Source organism: Eremomyces bilateralis (assembly GCF_010015585.1).
Source record: "Eremomyces bilateralis CBS 781.70 unplaced genomic scaffold P152scaffold_1, whole genome shotgun sequence".
Taxonomy (NCBI): Eukaryota; Fungi; Ascomycota; class Dothideomycetes; order Eremomycetales; family Eremomycetaceae; genus Eremomyces; species Eremomyces bilateralis.
The window spans coordinates 29,030-45,251 of record NW_022985067.1 but is presented as its reverse complement, the minus strand read 5'-3'; the positions used below and the strand labels follow the sequence as shown (position 1 = coordinate 45,251).

Here is a 16,222-nt window from a genome sequence, read left to right as displayed (position 1 = left end):
CGTCTGGGTGGTGAGCCACAGCAGGGGGCCCACCTGCAGCGACCCAGTGAGGGGCGGCCCGTCTCAGTCCTGATATGTTCTTGATATTGCATATCTGTCTAGGAAGACATCGCTATATTCTACTTTACGCGCCAGGTTTCTCTTGTGAATGAGCCATCTACTAGGTCTCACTCCCTCGTCCACTTACAGAACACCTCCGAACCCACTTAAGCATGGCTGAAGACGACGATAAGGACATCCTCGATGCGCTGGAGCGAGAATCCAAGGAATTCGATAAGGTTCGTGAGCATAATTACAAGTCTTACGCTTTGCGGTAGTGCTGTTACTGACCAGCTGCTCTCCTAGGATGCCGAGATTGACAGTAATACCCCCCCTACCTCTTATCGACGCGAGATCTATTGGCCGCAGATCTAACCCGATGGCCTAGGAATCCTCAACGCCTTCCGACTCGACGCATATGCGGTCCTCGACCTCCAACCCGGTGTCCCCGAATCCGCAATCAAGCTCACCTACCGCAAAAAATCCCTCCTCATCCATCCAGACAAGACCTCCAACCCCCTCGCCCCAGACGCCTTCGACCGCCTCAAGAAAGCGCAAACCGAACTAATGGACGAGAAGCTCCGCGAGCGGCTCGACGAAGCGATCGCCGACGCGCGCATGCTCCTCATGCGCGACCGCAAGCTCACGGTCGACAGCCCGGAAGTCAAGGATCCGGACGCGGAGTTCCGCAAGGCGTGGCGCGAGAAGACGAAAATGGTGCTGATGGACAACGAGGTGCGGCGGCGGAAGCAGCTGAAGGCGCAGATGCAGGAGGAGGGGCGGGAGCAGAAGAAGGAGGAGGAGGAGATCGCGGAGCGGAAGCGGAAACGGGAGCATGAGCAGAGTTGGGAGCAGACGAGGGAGAAGCGGATAGAGAGTTGGCGGGACTTTCAGAAGGGGAAGCCGAAGGAGGGGGGGAAGAAAAAGAAAAAGCTGAAGGTGCTGGGGTGATAGGGAGCGTTTTGCTGGTTACTTGCTTTGCATGGCGATGGGCGCTTGGGGGCTCGTTCCTGTGGAGAACGATAAGTTTTCCTCGTGGACTTAGAGCCAACATAGACTCGTGACGTCTCAATGGTTGAGACGATCGCGGTATCATTCATGGAAGTCTCATGGACAAACCATATGAGGTTTTGCTAGGAGTAATTCCTACCGCTCCCTCTACTGATGTGATAGTACGCACGTGGAAGTTATCAGGGATATTGAGGTTGGGTTCCCAAGCTTGACTATACCTCGCATGTGCAGCTACACTAATATACAAGAGGATGACATCCCGTCGCAATATTTACACGGAATAGGTCTGCGATCCGTCCAATCCGTCTAATAAGATAACCTCCCAAGGCCATGCTGGGCGACAACATCTGGCCTGCATGAACCGCGGTATGCATGGAGCCACGCCAGAAAATTCTCCAAATCGACGCACAACATCGCGCCAGGGATGCGATCGTCCAGCCTGTACAACCCCTAAGGAATCAGCGATACATCTTGATCATCGGTTGGATATTCCCCGGTTTCGTTGTACTTTGCCGTCTTGGTCGACCGTTCTTGTGTCACTATCGGACGGTGCAGAAGTTCGGGGACTGGTGATCAGCGGCTCGGTGATTAATCTTGTTCCCGGCTGCACCACCCTGAATGGGTGCTTAGGGCTGCCATCATATCGCGGTCATATAAACTAGATATTGCACATACGTTCCCGTGTGTAATCATTCTATCCCCTCCTCTTATATTGCGAGCGCTGTTATACACTTCGTATCTTGAAAGATGTTGATATACATTCCCATGATGCCTTGCCTTAACCCAGGATATCAGAATGCCAACTCCCCTCTCCGCCAATGCAATTACAATGACGCTTCCATGAACCGAATAATTAAACGTATGTATAGACTAGACGGCCAAATATATGCGGCAATCCCAATATTTGGCACTATCCGTCCTTTGCTGAATGGATCCATCCCGTCGCATCATCCACGACTTTCCTTGCTTCTCTCGGTTCTATTAAATGCATCACTCGCGCTCCAATGCTCCTATTGCAAGATATCTTTTCCTCATATCATTCTTCGTTCAATCCAATACTTCGTCGATGTTCAGTCGCCGCCGTTTGCGCCCGTCGTCATGGTCCGGTTGCGACCCCGTGGCCGATGGCTCTCGTTCTCTTCGACGGCTTGTCTCCGGGCTGGGTTGTTGCGCTGTGACGCTCGAACTCTCGGCGGCTGATCGTTGCTGGTGGTCGAACGAATTGAGGAGGTCATGGACTGGACTTCGGGAGGAGGTGGCGGCTTGTGGCGGTGGTGGTAAGGAAACTTGATGGAATGGATTCGGAGGTGGAAGTTGCTCAGCTCGGCGAGAGGTCGGGCGGCTTTCTTGGCCATGTTGCTCGGGTCGGGTTGTTGCTGATGGGCTGAAAGGAATCGTTCCCGGCGTAGGAGGTAGTGTTGTCGCAGTGGCGTGGATCGACGTAAAGGGAGAGTGAGGGCTGGAGAATGCAGGGCCACTTGGTTCACCGCTAACAGTTTGTCTAGGCGCGAAGCCCTGCTGAGACATATGTGAGGGGGTCTCGAAGGGCCTTCCTCTCGGCGGAGGCATACGTGGCAACACGAGCACTACGAAGAAGGTCGTTGTCCGTGCCAGCGATATCTGTACCGGCAAGGCAGCCGCGTTCTCACCTGATAGGATAAACCTCCAAATGTCCCTCCGCTCCGTGAACCCTTGCGTAATCCGCGCAATATCCCCCTCCTCAACATCGGAAACCGCTCTCTCTCCGTCGCTCGACCCGATCGGCGGCAGGTGAGTGGGATCGCGCTCCGCCCGTTCCACACGCAGGTCGCTCTGGAGGCGCTGCAATTGCGGAATACACTGGCTTTGGACCAAGTAGGCCAGCTCGCGCCCCCGCGGATCCCCTGGGCCATATGTGCAGTCCCGAAACGCCTGGTTTGTTTTCAGGATCTGCAGATTCAGGTCGAGGAATGCTACGGGATTGCTGGCGTCGGCCTCGAGGCCTCGAGGCGCTTGTGGGGGCGTTTGCACTGCTGGTGCCGGGCCTATGTGCGACCGCAAATAGCCTCCAAGCTGATGTATCGCGCCTTGTGTGATTTCGGCTAGTGAGCTGATACTCTGAGGCCGTGATCGCAATCTTGATCTTCGCCCCGATGGAGTGGGAAGTTGCTCTGCCGCTGCCCCTGCGGAGAGAGGTTGCAGCTGGGGAATACCGACTTCCGGTACAGCTTCACCAGGCTCTCGGTCACGTAACCGCGGTCTGCCGCGTTTCTTGTGTTCGACATCCACGCAGGTATCCTGTTCATTCCGAGGAGTCAGTGTCCCTGTATTGTCAAGAGCATGAGGGAGTCCGTACCTGTTTCCCTGACGTCACGCACCGCCCACATGGTCGATTAACATCACAACTTAAATGAGCCCGCCGGCAGTTGACGCATGCAGCTGCGACGTTGGCCTTCTTCATACTGGGCATTTTCCTTGCTCGCCCGGGCCGGATGAGTGGCCCCTGGAATTGCCCGGTGGCCTGGATCGTCGACATTTGCGCCGGAGCCGCAGTTGGCCCGTACGCCCCAAATGGTGCAGGAGCCAGATGAGCGGTTGCCAGATGAGCGGTGGCAGTTGCGGTAGCAGGTCTCAATTGGTCCGTTGCGGGCCCCGGAAGAGATGTCCTGGGAGGTTGCGGAAGAGCTGCGGCATGAGCTGGTACTTGCGGGGCAGACGTCGGTGGGAGCTGAAAGGAACTCTGCCACCTCCTCTGCTCCAGTTCTCGGGCCCGGGGGGAGTCGGACGGTATGTCTGCAGCAATCGAGGCCGGATATCTGACTGGAGACGGTGGCTCGGACATAGGAGGGGAGGGATACGAAAGCGACTCCGACACCGTCCTCAACCGTTCCGACGTCTTCTTGCTTCTCACTGGAGTTTCGACAACCCAACCGTGCCCCGCTGATGGCTGAGGCAGAAATAGTTCGTTGGTTAAGGACGAGATATGCATATCCACAGTCGATTGCGGTCCCGCCGTCGTTAGGAAGTCGCAAACTTTCCACCAGGGGTTTCCTTGCTTTGGCACTCCAGTAGTATCGAAATCGCCAGTCCTTCCTGGAATCGGCAGGAGCCAATGACGGTGATATATATCTCGAGATCCAGCGGTCCGTGGAAGGGAGGTGGGGTGTTGAATATATACGGACCAGATAGTAAAGTTGTTCTGTTGCTAACGCCTAACAGGATTGGTAGGGAATATAAGCTACGATCCATCAGAGCCTGACCCTCACGCCGACACTTAAACGCAGATATTAAACAACGTTCTTGACTTATAGACCGCAACAAATGTCGCCGAAAGCGCCAGGACATAAATGGAATTGCAGTTCTTACTTGGACAAGTGAACATCTACTGCGGCAGAGTGCCGCGCTGGAAGATATTTGCAAATGGCACCACTCCGGGCAAGTGGATGTTACTATCTGATAAGCCGGTCGGTGTGCCACGACCTAGGCTAATTGGATGAGGCGGAACTGGGACATCGAACCACTCCAGAGAAATCGATGAATACTGAAAAGGGAGATGAAGGCGGCTGGGAGACCCGGCGCGGTGGGCTTTTGGCGCCTCCAGATAATGAGAGAGCGACTCGATAGTCGATAGGGAGGAAATGAAGTAAGAGCAGGTGAATGACAAGAGAGGAAAGAGAGGAGCTGTATTCGGACCCCTGTGAGAGTGGAATGCATGCAATACTAAATACCCAGATCGGTTGGCACGCAGTGGTTCACTAGGACAAAGGTTGGGTTCACAGATCTCGCCTAGTCAGCGACATGCAGATCATTGACAGGAAAACGCCCGCGGGAACGGGTGCCATACTCAGTCTGTAAGCTTTATGGGCCCGTCGGAGAGAATTCCAGGTAGTGGTGGGGACTGGGGAGCATGGAGTACCGTCCGCTTGTGAGCGGGGTGATATAAGGGCATTTGGAGTGGCACCACTTGTCCATGCCTCGATGATATGAGAGTGGAACAGAATGATGAGCATAGTACCTTTGTGGCTCGTTTCAGGCGGTCGTCGTCGGTAACGAACCCGGCCGTTAGGATCGACCAGATGTTCTTGAGGGGGGGAATTGAGGAGGGAGGAGGAGGAGGAGAAGAGGGCCAAGTGAACAATAGAACAGCGGCGCTCACACGGACACGACTGAGAACTTACCAGATGTCTAACCTCTGAACGGTAATATCAAATATCCTGTTAATAATACCGACTACCGTACAGTTCAGGTTGAAAACAAGTGGCTTGAGCTCGGTCAGGTTGTCAAATAGCCCTGCGAACATCACCAAAAGAGCATGGTGTCCGGATGGCCATTAGTGGTACGTGCGAGTTATCGAATTGGGCCTATTGGATCCGTCGATCGGCTTTTTATCGATGCATGAACGGCGTTCCGACGGATACGGTAAAGGCCAGCCTGTCAAAAACACAAGCCGTGCATTTTGAACCTGGTTCGACGTTTACTGGGTACTTGGGTTAAATGGGTAGCCCTGTTCCAGTTTCTCATTATCCATACAGCCATACCGTAGCGAAACCCTGGAGGCCGAGAACCTCACAGACGAACCGGCAGACGCTCGCATGGCGCTTCCAATCATACATTCAGATTGGCAATTCAATAGCCCGGTCGGCTCGTCTCTAAAGCGGCAGTAAACCGGCAGTGCAAGGGTTGTTAGCATTCTTCCGGAGGTGGTTGAATCTTCCTATTTCCTAGTCTGACGCCTCCTTCGACACATCGAGGTTATCAAAGGGAGATCTTGACTCTTCGGACTAGTATTTAGGAATATGGTATCATGATCTATGACTCGGCTTCTGCTAAGGCAACCTCAAGATTTGATGCCGATGGAGCAATCTCCATGATCATCGATCGCCATGGTTATTGATTTGAGATCTGTACCATTTTTCATGACTCCGGTCTTGTTTGGTGACATGTGGACTTGACGACGAGACAGTCACTAACTCACCCTCGCACCCTGAGATCTGATGCTGCAGGAAGCAATAACGCTTGCATTGTGGGGTCTCCGACGGAGTGAGGCCGAGGAACTAGGAAGCCACCAACGCTGATCAGCGCTAGACAAAGAAGCCAAATTCCTTTTTCAAGGGACGGTGAGGTACGGGAGCTAATGTAGGAGTGAGTCCTTGTCGTGCCGATTTCTGGACATTTCCTCAATCTGAAATTCTGACCTTGCCAGTCGTCATTCTGCTTTCGAGTGTCGACTTGCTTTCCTAGGAAACATCCTACAAGCCAGATGCCTGGCGAACGAGTGACCATTGCAGCTTCAAGCCAAATTGACCGAAACAGGCACTTCGCTCGGCCTTTGTGCAGGGTCTACATCGCCGGAGGTTGTGTGCATAGGCTGCAGGTCTCGTGGTACCGAAATGGAGGAGTGTGATATGCTGATCTGCCCTCCTAAGTCCTATCAGCCACCATCGCTCGAGTCCGGTGCTAATATCAAATGATACTCTGAAAGGCAAATGCAGCAGCAGATGCGCTTCATGCACAGTTGTGAGAAGGATCACTCTGCTCGACCCCGGATTGTATGCAACCTGTTATCACACCTCTCCGAATGACCCATCCCAAGCCTCGCAGGTCTATCAATTTGAGACACTCTCGCCTCCCATATCAGCGGTTTTCGGATGCACCGGACTTCTTGGTCCCTTCAGAACGGAACCGAGTTGGCCAGACCTTCTTCCATCCCGTGAATGCGTCCTGTTTTTGAATCAATTTAAACGTCTATGTCGCGGACCAAATTGTGTGGGGCTATTGTTTCTACCCGTGTCGCACAAAATACAGAGTCACAGACCCGCTTGTCGCTTGACGTAAACTGATTGATTGGTGGTTGATCCTGTCGCAGATCGTTGGAAATGGTCCGACTGTGGATTTCTCGTCAAGGTCCATCGAATACCGGTCCATCTACATTCGCAGCCGGAAGATGAATGTCAAGTCAGTATTCGGACCGCTCTTACATGTGCGATTCGAGCTTCAACCCTCTGATTCTCCCATCTGAACTCTGAAGGCTGGCCGAACGATGGGCCTCGGGCTTCTGAATTATAACCCCCGAGCTCCACTGGTGCGTTTCAGAGACAGTTGAGGATGGCCAGACATTTTGCCTTCAACCTTTGTCCGTTCAGACGGACCTCGATAGGATAATTAGTATTTCCGTATAACCAGTTGATCACAAACCCGTAGCTATCGAATCCATAGGTCGAGCAACCTTCTCGACCCCGACGACGTTGTCGTCCAGGGAACCCAGCATAGATCGGGTCGAACAGACCGTTTTTATATTAATATAGACATATTAATATAACCAGAGATGCTGATAAGAACTAGGGAAGCAGCGGCGAGGGCCCAGATGCGGTTCTTGGATCCGAAGATAGATTGATTTTTCATGATCCCTTCTAGTCTGAAGACAGAGAACAAGCGTTGACATTGAGAGCGATTGATTCTCATGACATCTTATCCACGTTCCATCACTGATCATTGAGCCAATTTCTCGCCTGTCTATCGGAAAATTGTTCCAGGTACGGAGTACCGTTCGAGCATTTACTCTGGTCTTGGTTCAACGTTCGGCCGTTGCCAACATCACCAACCGTCCCGCTTCTGTAGGTGAAGGGATAAAGCTCCGCCCGAGACTGCACAAGGAAACTTTTCCAAATCACCACATGAGACACCTTCACCCGGTCGGTTTGCAGCGATCGTGCCCCGCGCCGACTCCCTTGAAGCGAATTAATATCGCGATTCCTGGCTACCGGGCCCATTGAGCTTTCGGTTACCTTCCCGACCAGGCATTCCGATATTGCGATACTATTATTGTAACACATGTAATATATCCGAACCCGGTTCGACGCTTCGATCCTGGTCGAGCACTCGAGGTCATCCATGCTCAATGTTAAGAGACCGCTGATGACGCCACCGCTCATGCGTTCGTTCTGGTGACCATGGTCGTGCTGAAAGCCATGCATCGAAAAATCTCATCAAAGACATGTGGCTCAAAGACCTCGTATGCACTCTATGCGGGATGGACCCTGTCCTGTGAGGGAAAATGATCGAGATGATAAAACTCCGAGGCATGAGGCCATGCGCACGCTCCGGAGTCTGCCAACCGGGTCCCAGGTCTTGAAACAACTCCATCTTTGCACGAAAAATTTGTGTGTTGGATTCAAAGCATCGATAGAGGCCGAGGTTGTGTGAGCAATCCCAGTAATAAGAGGAGTGACATTGCAGAAACGGTGATGCGGACCCTGGAAGCTCTCCGATGCGAGGAAATAGGACAAGTCGACACAAACGAAAGAGTCTCCAGTTATGTCACACGAAACTCCAGAAGAGTTCGACAACCAGAGAGTTGACCTCTGCATAATTCCCGAGTACCTGTCCATGTGCCAATATATTTCTCGTAAATGCAGAGAAAAAGGGAAGGACGCTCATAAGCTGGAAGGTTTAATATCGCGCGGATCCCCTGCAATGGTCATTAATCCCGTCATCGCTCACCACATGCGTAGCCCACCGATGTCCGATACAGGCGTGGAACTGATGGCACCGAAGTCGTCTAGGAAGAAATCTAAAGAGAGAGAAGATGCTGAGTACGAGGCCTGTAAAGCTGCAATGCTATATATGGACCGTACCCCTTCGACACGAAGGCTTCATGGTGATTGAATTCAGTGCCTCATTCTGGCAATTGTGAATTGTGAACGATAAAATCCTGGCATCAGCAAAATCTCCAACCTGTTGCACCACCAATATTCCTATATAACCCTTGGAGCTTGGTAAGGTTCCTGGTCTAACGATTTAGCGAGTTCGGCACCCGCCAAACGCCCACATCCAACGGCTGGCAACTTCGCTGGTGCAACAGTCGAGTATTGTCCAGGGACTTTTGGTGACGTCTTGACCAGGCGTCCCTGCAAACAAAAGGGGCCAATGTGAGACTTTCCGGAATAATATCTCTAGGTTGACTAATTGAGGTGATAAAGCCATACCTAAGCCTCACATGTTCTCTGCCCCGAACTGTTCAATTATAGTGCTGCTACTCATGCCGGTATGTGGTGGTCGGCGGACGAGCGAAGATATGCGTTTGCATCCGCAGCCCGCAGGGCATCTGTCTACTTGCCAATTTTGGTTAGACTCAAGCCCATCCTGCATAATCTGATCCTTCCGTCAAAATCGAAGAATTTTTCCGATCAAACAGCCATTGATATCGGAGGAAAGATATCCAAAGTTTCAGTTTCAGTGATTCACAAACGTTAGTTGATTCCCAATTCCCATGCGTCTTCCGGCTTTGGCCCTTAAAGTAGGATGATACTTTGCAGTTTGCACAAAATAATTTTCCGGAGTCAGATCCGTTTTCTGGATTGTCATCCCATGGACCCAGAGCAAGGGACCTGATGCTGCAGATCCTCCAATAGTTCATAAGCCATCGCGCATGGACAAGGTGACAACCCATTTCAGCCTCAGGGGAATTACTGGGGGAGAGATGTTCATACCTGCGGAATCTGGCTAGGTATCTCTTGTTCGACTGGCCGCAAAAAAGGCCTCGTAGTTGGGAGTCGGCGCTGGAAAGTGGGCACTTCTCGTGTCCCGAATTCCCGACCTCCACAATCACTGCCTGTGTCCCTAAGCAGCTCACTCGGGAAAATTTTGTTAATCTTGCCCATTTATTACCGGTATTTGCGCTACGTCATTTTACTTAGGACTTGGAGTCTGGAGAGCTGGGAAAAACTTAATATTGAGACCCTCAAGGCGCAAAGGTCTCAACAGTCAACAGTTCGATACTGACAGCTGAACGTTCTCTGGGTTGCGGGAGGAAAAAAAGGCCCGAAGATCCGTGTCCTGTGGGGAGTGATACATTCATGGCTGATAAAAGCAGGTGGATGCTGAGTCGATCCGGATGAATGTCGTGGAGTTCGGAAGATCATGAACATCAGAGATTCGAAGTGGCAGGGGATTTCCTCTTTTAGGGCAGTTCAACTTCTCGGGGTATCCTAGGGTTCCTTTGTATGGGGAGAGATAATTTGGAATCAAGCAGAGAGAAACGATGAGAATCTTGTCTTCGTAAACTCGTGAGCCGTGGGTTTAATAATTGATTTTGTTCTTGGTGAAAGCAGCCACGCGGATATTCGATGCGCCTTGAACCCCCGAATGTTCCCAGCATGTTCGCGTGGCTCCGCCGCTCTGCCACAGACCTGGAAACCTGAACAGTGAACAAGGCCCGTGTGTTATGTCGACGCTATTGGGCATTATTGACGGGATGACGGTGCAAATTCTGAACCGGGCCCAGTCAGAGTACGGCAGGTAATGAGGTATGTAAGGTTCATGAATGTTAATATTGAAACTATTGACAGTTCCAATATATTTTGATTAGCGCTAGAATGAAGCGGCTCTCGGACCGGACAGGGCGATTATCGGTATGAAAACATCACTGAAACTGGCGCATTGGTTGGACAAATTTCCACCTCTGACCTCACCCCTGATGAAAAGTCCCGATCCAAGTTTGACAAAGCTGGGTACGCCGTTCGTAATCGAAAGCTTACACAGAACACGAGATTCCTGATTCCAAGTCAAAAGCGAAGCCCGCGCTGACAGACACCGTGACACTTGACTGCGCCACCATAATGTGAGATCCCGTCCTGTTCCTGCATGCGTGGGGTCGGTTTCTGATCTCCGTAGGACTATCGAGCGGGAGCTAAACCATAGGGCAGCCACAGTGGCACCGAATGATATTGCCAAGCGGCATCCGAGATTGATTATTTCTGGGGAGACTTTAAGGCAGAATTGATTTCAAAAGCGTTGAACTGGTCTGGCATTTATTTCCCAGGTTATGAAAACCTTCCTCTTGAGACTCGGCTCGACGAAGATCAGGATCACCGTCGAATGTCCCCAGGCAATTGCTGGGCGAATTGCAGAGCGATAGAAAAAGAGAATGACGACCTAGTCCTCCGTTTCTCGACTGTTGTTTATGACGCCAATGGCTTGAGTTATTGAAAAAAACTTAATTCGAGTGTATAAAGTATTTAAAAACGCTCGTCTGAGGTCTAGAGCATCCAATGGTGAGAGCAAGTCACTCTATCGCCACCTACAATAGGAGATATTGACTAGAAATGGATGTTTAGGTCCTTCTCTTTTTGGCTGGCCTGGCATTCTTTTCCTTGCGTCGCTCCTTGACCTTTCTCTGCTTCCGTATCGCATCGACGTTTCGAACCTCACTCTTACCCACGCCGTCCTTGAATTTGCCAATGCGCTTCTCCTTGGCTTCGACCACCTTCTGCTTTTGCGTGTGATAGTCGTCTCGGAATCGATCGGCTTCTTTTGGCGCCTTTTCGGAATTGTGTTTGAAGCGCTTGTCGCCATGGGGTCCATTGCGAGCCTTCGAAGTCACTTCCGCCTCGCCAATACGAGGTAGTCTTCCGATCCGGTTGGATTTCTTCCATTCATCGAAGCGGCCGCTGCGGAAACTGGCAGCAAGCTTGAGACCACTTTCACCCCGGATCATCTTCTTGTCCCCAGAACCATCGTCATCCACGCTTCGCTTGACGTACTTTTTGGCTTTCTTATCCCATTTGACGAGCCGGACTTTGCTGGCCTCAGCGAAGCCTTTCGACTCATCATTCACAAGATCAAGCGTTGCCCCACGAGCTTGTTCGAGGAAAGTGACAGGATGTCGTGATGATTGCGTCCCAGACTGAACGCCGTAGCCTTGGTCTTCTGCCAAATTGAGTGATTTCGGTTGGTAGGTGAGGAAGTTCTCGTCATCTCGCCAGCTTTCTTCACCGCCTCCCGTCTTCGGATTCTGAGAATTGGATATTGACACTTCCATATCATCATCTGACATGATATCGACCTCCGGCTCCACCGGCTCGATGGCTTCTTCAAGCCGAGAAATGGTCATTGAAGGACTTTCAGGCGAGTCCTCATCGATCGATACTTCCGCCTCGGTGATCACCTCTTGCTTTTGCTTCCGTGCTTGGATGGACTGGCGTCGCCGTTTGGCAATCTCAGCCACTTCACTCACTTCCCCCTTTTTGCCACCGAACTCGAATACTGTTTCTTGAGGTCGGAATCCACTAACAAGGGCCATCATCTTCTCCCGTTTTAGCGCCTCAACGTGATTTTCGTCAGAGAATAATGGATTCAAGGTTGAGATGTGTCCGCTCTTCATCAAGATCGACGATCTTTTGGCACTCTGGGAGGACGCGCCGTTTCGTGTCCTTTCGTACTGACGCTCGCCTTTCATTGAGGTTGATTTGAGAGCTTGTACGTCGAAATCTTCGTCAAGGAGTCGACCAACCCACTCACAATGAGTTCCAAGCCTCTCTTTAGGAAGACTTCCAACCGCAACGTCGCTTGCAAAGTTGACATCGCCATCGTTCTCTCGACCTTCGATTAACCTTCTGCTCAAGAACAACTGAAGGTCGAGAAGGTAAGGCAGATCGGCGTCTCGCGCCAAACTGTAGCTCCAGCCTTTTTTCCCGGCACGAGCAGTTCGTCCCACGCGATGAACGAAAATCTTCGGTTGCGAAGGCATGTTGTAGTTGATAACGTTTGCAAGGATCGGAATATCAATCCCACGAGCCGCAACGTCGGTGACAACCATGATTTGACTCAAGCCCATTCTGAAGTTTTGAACCTGAACCTTCCGCGCCGTCTGATCCAACGCGCCATAGGCATGAGAGACCGCGTATCCATATGTTTTCAGGAGCGCCGCAAGGTACTCGACGCAATGCTTAGTTGCAACAAAGACGATCGTAGAGTGTTCGGTTGGCGACTCGCTCGCAGATGGGGCGTCGATGCCTCGCTTTCTCTTTTTCCCGGATGATTCTGATTTTGGTTCTTTGAGCTTCATTGCCTGCGGCGTGGGCCCTTGAGGCATTTTGATTATATCCTCAAGGATATAGAGCAAAGCCCCTTCACGTTCCGCAGTTTTGACCGTGAAGAAGGCGCTCTGAAGATCGGGAGAGATCTTACTCTCTGCATCCAGGCGGACTAGGGTCGGTTCTTGCAATCCGGCTCGAGCGAACTCCACGAGTGACTTCGGGAGTGTTGCTGAAAAGAGCAATGTCTGCCGCGCTGGCGGAAGTGAAGCAAGGATTTCGTGGAGCTGAGAAGCGAATCCCATCTCGAACAGCCTGTCAGCTTCATCGAAGACAACGTATCGAACAGATGATAAATCCAATCTCATTTCGACTTTCAGATGCATCAACCGACCCGGGGTGGCAATGATGATATCGGGATTCGTTGTCATAGCGCTGAATTGCTCGTCAAGCGAGTCGCCACCAACGAGTAGCACCGTGCGAAGATCCGTTCCTTTTCCAAGCTCTTTGACGACCTTCAATGTCTGCAACGCCAGTTCTCGTGAAGGTGATAGAATCATCGCACGCGAGCCCACCTTTGCGCTATGAGTCTTCAACTTTTCGATCATCGGAAGGACAAAGGCCGCTGTTTTCCCAGATCCCGTCCGCGCCATTCCCACCACATCTTTGCCTTCAAGGAGTAACGGAATGGTTTTTCGCTGAATTGGAGTAGGGACAGAGAAGCCTTTTCGTGCTATAGCTTTCATAAGCAGCTGGTTGAGGCCCATAGCTTGAAAGCCTCCTCCTTTCTTGACCGTTCTTCCTTTGAGATTCGACGCTTTTCGGTTCGAAGCCGCTTGCTGCGCCGCAATGAATTTTTCATCATCACTTCCATCTTCATCTAAGATAACCCCCAGCTCTTGGTAGTTGGGATTGTCCGATTTAAGACGCCGTGCATCGCCATCACTTTCGAACTGCTGCTTGCCACTGCCAAATAAGGAATCTGTTATATCAAACTCATTGACTGAAAGCGCCGGAGATGGTGCTCTAGGAGCCATTTTGTTTTGAAGTGTAATAAAAGATCATGGACTGAGTCTTTATGTGATCATTCAGATCCCGTTCTGCGAGGTTGAGATTGGAGATGGTATGGGTTTTTTTTTGCAACTATCTTATCATCACGTGACATTGAGGGGATCGCGTCGAAACGCGTCCCCCAACGCGGCACCGACTTGTCGCTCCTCAAGTTTTCGAAGGACCAACGAAGATCGGAAATCATCTCAACTTTGTTAACTCATCCCAATACAAACCTCGAGCTCCGTGCCGGGATCCCTCATTTCAAATTCATCACCACTAGCCAGGCCTCTTATCACAATGGGTAAGTTGACCTGCTATTTGTTTAAACCGCAATACTGATAGGGTCTGGCAGATTTCGGTTACGGTGGCGGCGGAGGTGGAGGCGGGTATTCTACGACGTCTTACGGCGCCCAAGGCGGTGCTGGCGGAGGAGGATTTATGGCAAATGGTAGCCAAACAAGTCCCGGCAGTGCAAGCAAGGTAAGGATGCTAGTAATCCAAGGCGAAATCGGCAGTATTCCTAACAGAGCCAGGCCTACGCAAAAGATACTCTGCGACCCGTCACGATCAAGCAAATACTGGATGCCAAATCATTAGGAGACGATCAGTTCGAGATCGACGGAGCCGCTATTGGCCAGGTGACTTTCGTGGCCCAGATCCGCAACATCTCGACCCAAGCCACGAACGTCACATACAAGGTGGAGGATGGAACCGGAGGACTGGATGTCAAGTATTGGTTGGACACGGAGAAACAAGAGATGGATGCCGAGGGCAAGAAATCATCGGCGCTGGTGGAGAACGGCTACTGTCGCGTCTTCGGAAAACTGAAGGAGTTCAACGGCAAGAAGCATGTTGGTACCACCATCATCCGAGCGGTTACCGATCTGAACGAGATCCAATACCACCTCCTCGAAGCGACCTCCGTACACATGTATTTCACCAAAGGCCCGCTCGACAAGTCCGGCATACCAAAGAATGCCACCAGTGGCGCCCAGAATGCGGGAGTGAACAACGACATGAACAATGCCACGAACACCGGAACCGGGCCCCAGGTACCACCTGGGTCGTCGACCCGCGCAAAGAAGTTGTTCGCTGAGATTCAAAGTTCCGGCGTTACTGAAGGGTTGCACATCCACGACCTTGCCACAAGGATGCGCATGAACCTTAAAGAAACACAAGATGCTGCAGAGGAGCTTGCGGGATTGGGGCTGATCTTCACGACAGTGGACGACAGCACTTGGGCTATACTTGATATGTAATGTATTCATTCTTGTCGCTGGGTAGCAAGACACCCTGGAGATTCACTGGTGAGTGCGAAGGCGATTAGAATAACGACGGCATTGTCATGTACTAGGCGTTGTATTGGCGCATGTCTAAGAAGGATTATCCCAGGCATCGACGACATGTCATTTGTTTTTCGCATTGGTTGATAGGAACAGTACGCAAGCAGCAACAATAGCTGCCGAAACGATGGTGAATACCTAACATTCGTTAGCACGAGTATCAAACGTAACAATGAAAAATGACTGACCAGCTGCGTTTTCCATCCGGACTGTACCAAGGCTTGCCGTTGACTGTACCTGGTGACTGTTTTAATATAGTTTGCCGCCCCAGAGACTAGACATGCCAATGATAGAAACCAAAAGACAAGCCCAAAGGGCAGGGAAAGCCGCAGCTCTATATCCGAAGGCTGTGTCTTGAGGTGGAAGGATATCACGATGGCGACGGCCACAATGGACATGTAGACGGACAACCGAAGCCATGAAAGAAAAGCTAAGGCGTGTTAGATTAGCTCATATCTTAAATATTAGCATTTCAAGGCGTACTTCTCTCGTTTGCGCAGTTGTCTCGAGCATCCGAGTCCTTGTTCTCAAAGAGGAGTGGACCGAAAAGAGGTCTATCCAAGAAAATCGATCGCTCTAAGCTATTGCTCCTGTCAATATCTTAGCATGCCATCGTACATGTATTCACAAATTGGGAACCAATTACTGTTGAACTATAACTGGCCTTACGCCTGGAAGACACGGGATAGGTCGATAAGGATCGCGCAGGATCTCTTCATCAGAAGTGGCCATGGCGATTTCTCATCTGCATTCTACTGAGTACCTAGTCATAAGTACATAGAGATATGTCTTAGTAGCAGATATAGAGAGAACTGTTTTTCAACGAAAAGAGACGAGAGGTGAGCCCAACAACATCAGCTTCGAGCTCGTGATGGTTGATGAGAATGGTGAACATTTACACCTCCCTTGCATGTGCGGGACGACCCTTGCCCGCATTCGACCATCGGCTTGGCATAGGTCATCAGCCGCCTTGATGTTGAAGTT

General features: G+C 51.2%; 7 protein-coding genes across 7 annotated transcripts; 2 read left to right on the top strand and 5 right to left on the bottom strand.

Annotated features, from left to right (window-relative positions):
* Window positions 1-78: 78 nt before the first annotated feature.
* P152DRAFT_453405 (uncharacterized protein) lies at window positions 79-1,343 on the top strand. Its single transcript, XM_033678361.1, has 3 exons — window positions 79-278; window positions 346-361; window positions 428-1,343. The coding sequence occupies exons 1-3, from the start codon at window positions 213-215 to the stop codon at window positions 988-990; spliced, it is 645 nt and encodes a 214-aa protein (XP_033538415.1). The 5' UTR covers window positions 79-212; the 3' UTR covers window positions 991-1,343.
* A 754-nt stretch (window positions 1,344-2,097) lies between these two features.
* Window positions 2,098-3,871, bottom strand: P152DRAFT_469316 (uncharacterized protein; the record flags this gene model as incomplete). Its single annotated transcript, XM_033680890.1, has 2 exons — window positions 2,098-3,327; window positions 3,386-3,871. The coding sequence occupies 2 exons, from the start codon at window positions 3,869-3,871 to the stop codon at window positions 2,098-2,100; spliced, it is 1,716 nt and encodes a 571-aa protein (XP_033538414.1).
* Window positions 3,872-5,859: 1,988 nt separating this feature from the next.
* Window positions 5,860-6,446, bottom strand: P152DRAFT_316 (uncharacterized protein). The gene has a single exon (XM_033675189.1). It carries the CDS (start codon window positions 6,310-6,312, stop codon window positions 6,001-6,003), a length of 312 nt encoding a protein of 103 aa, XP_033538413.1. The 5' UTR covers window positions 6,313-6,446; the 3' UTR covers window positions 5,860-6,000.
* An 830-nt stretch (window positions 6,447-7,276) lies between these two features.
* P152DRAFT_278 (uncharacterized protein) lies at window positions 7,277-8,173 on the bottom strand. Its single transcript, XM_033674902.1, has one exon. It carries the CDS (start codon window positions 8,001-8,003, stop codon window positions 7,512-7,514), a length of 492 nt encoding a protein of 163 aa, XP_033538412.1. The 5' UTR covers window positions 8,004-8,173; the 3' UTR covers window positions 7,277-7,511.
* A 2,836-nt stretch (window positions 8,174-11,009) lies between these two features.
* P152DRAFT_453400 (ATP-dependent RNA helicase DBP10) lies at window positions 11,010-13,939 on the bottom strand. Its single transcript, XM_033678360.1, has one exon. It carries the CDS (start codon window positions 13,877-13,879, stop codon window positions 11,141-11,143), a length of 2,739 nt encoding a protein of 912 aa, XP_033538411.1. The 5' UTR covers window positions 13,880-13,939; the 3' UTR covers window positions 11,010-11,140.
* A 394-nt stretch (window positions 13,940-14,333) lies between these two features.
* On the top strand, window positions 14,334-15,154 carry P152DRAFT_469314 (replication protein A, subunit RPA32; the record flags this gene model as incomplete). Its single annotated transcript, XM_033680889.1, has 2 exons — window positions 14,334-14,375; window positions 14,429-15,154. The coding sequence occupies 2 exons, from the start codon at window positions 14,334-14,336 to the stop codon at window positions 15,152-15,154; spliced, it is 768 nt and encodes a 255-aa protein (XP_033538410.1).
* A 73-nt stretch (window positions 15,155-15,227) lies between these two features.
* Window positions 15,228-16,106, bottom strand: P152DRAFT_453398 (uncharacterized protein). Its single transcript, XM_033678359.1, has 4 exons — window positions 15,885-16,106; window positions 15,722-15,828; window positions 15,427-15,668; window positions 15,228-15,376 (listed from the first exon to the last, which is right to left on the bottom strand). The coding sequence occupies exons 1-4, from the start codon at window positions 15,968-15,970 to the stop codon at window positions 15,302-15,304; spliced, it is 510 nt and encodes a 169-aa protein (XP_033538409.1). The 5' UTR covers window positions 15,971-16,106; the 3' UTR covers window positions 15,228-15,301.
* Between the last annotated feature and the right edge of the window lie 116 nt (window positions 16,107-16,222).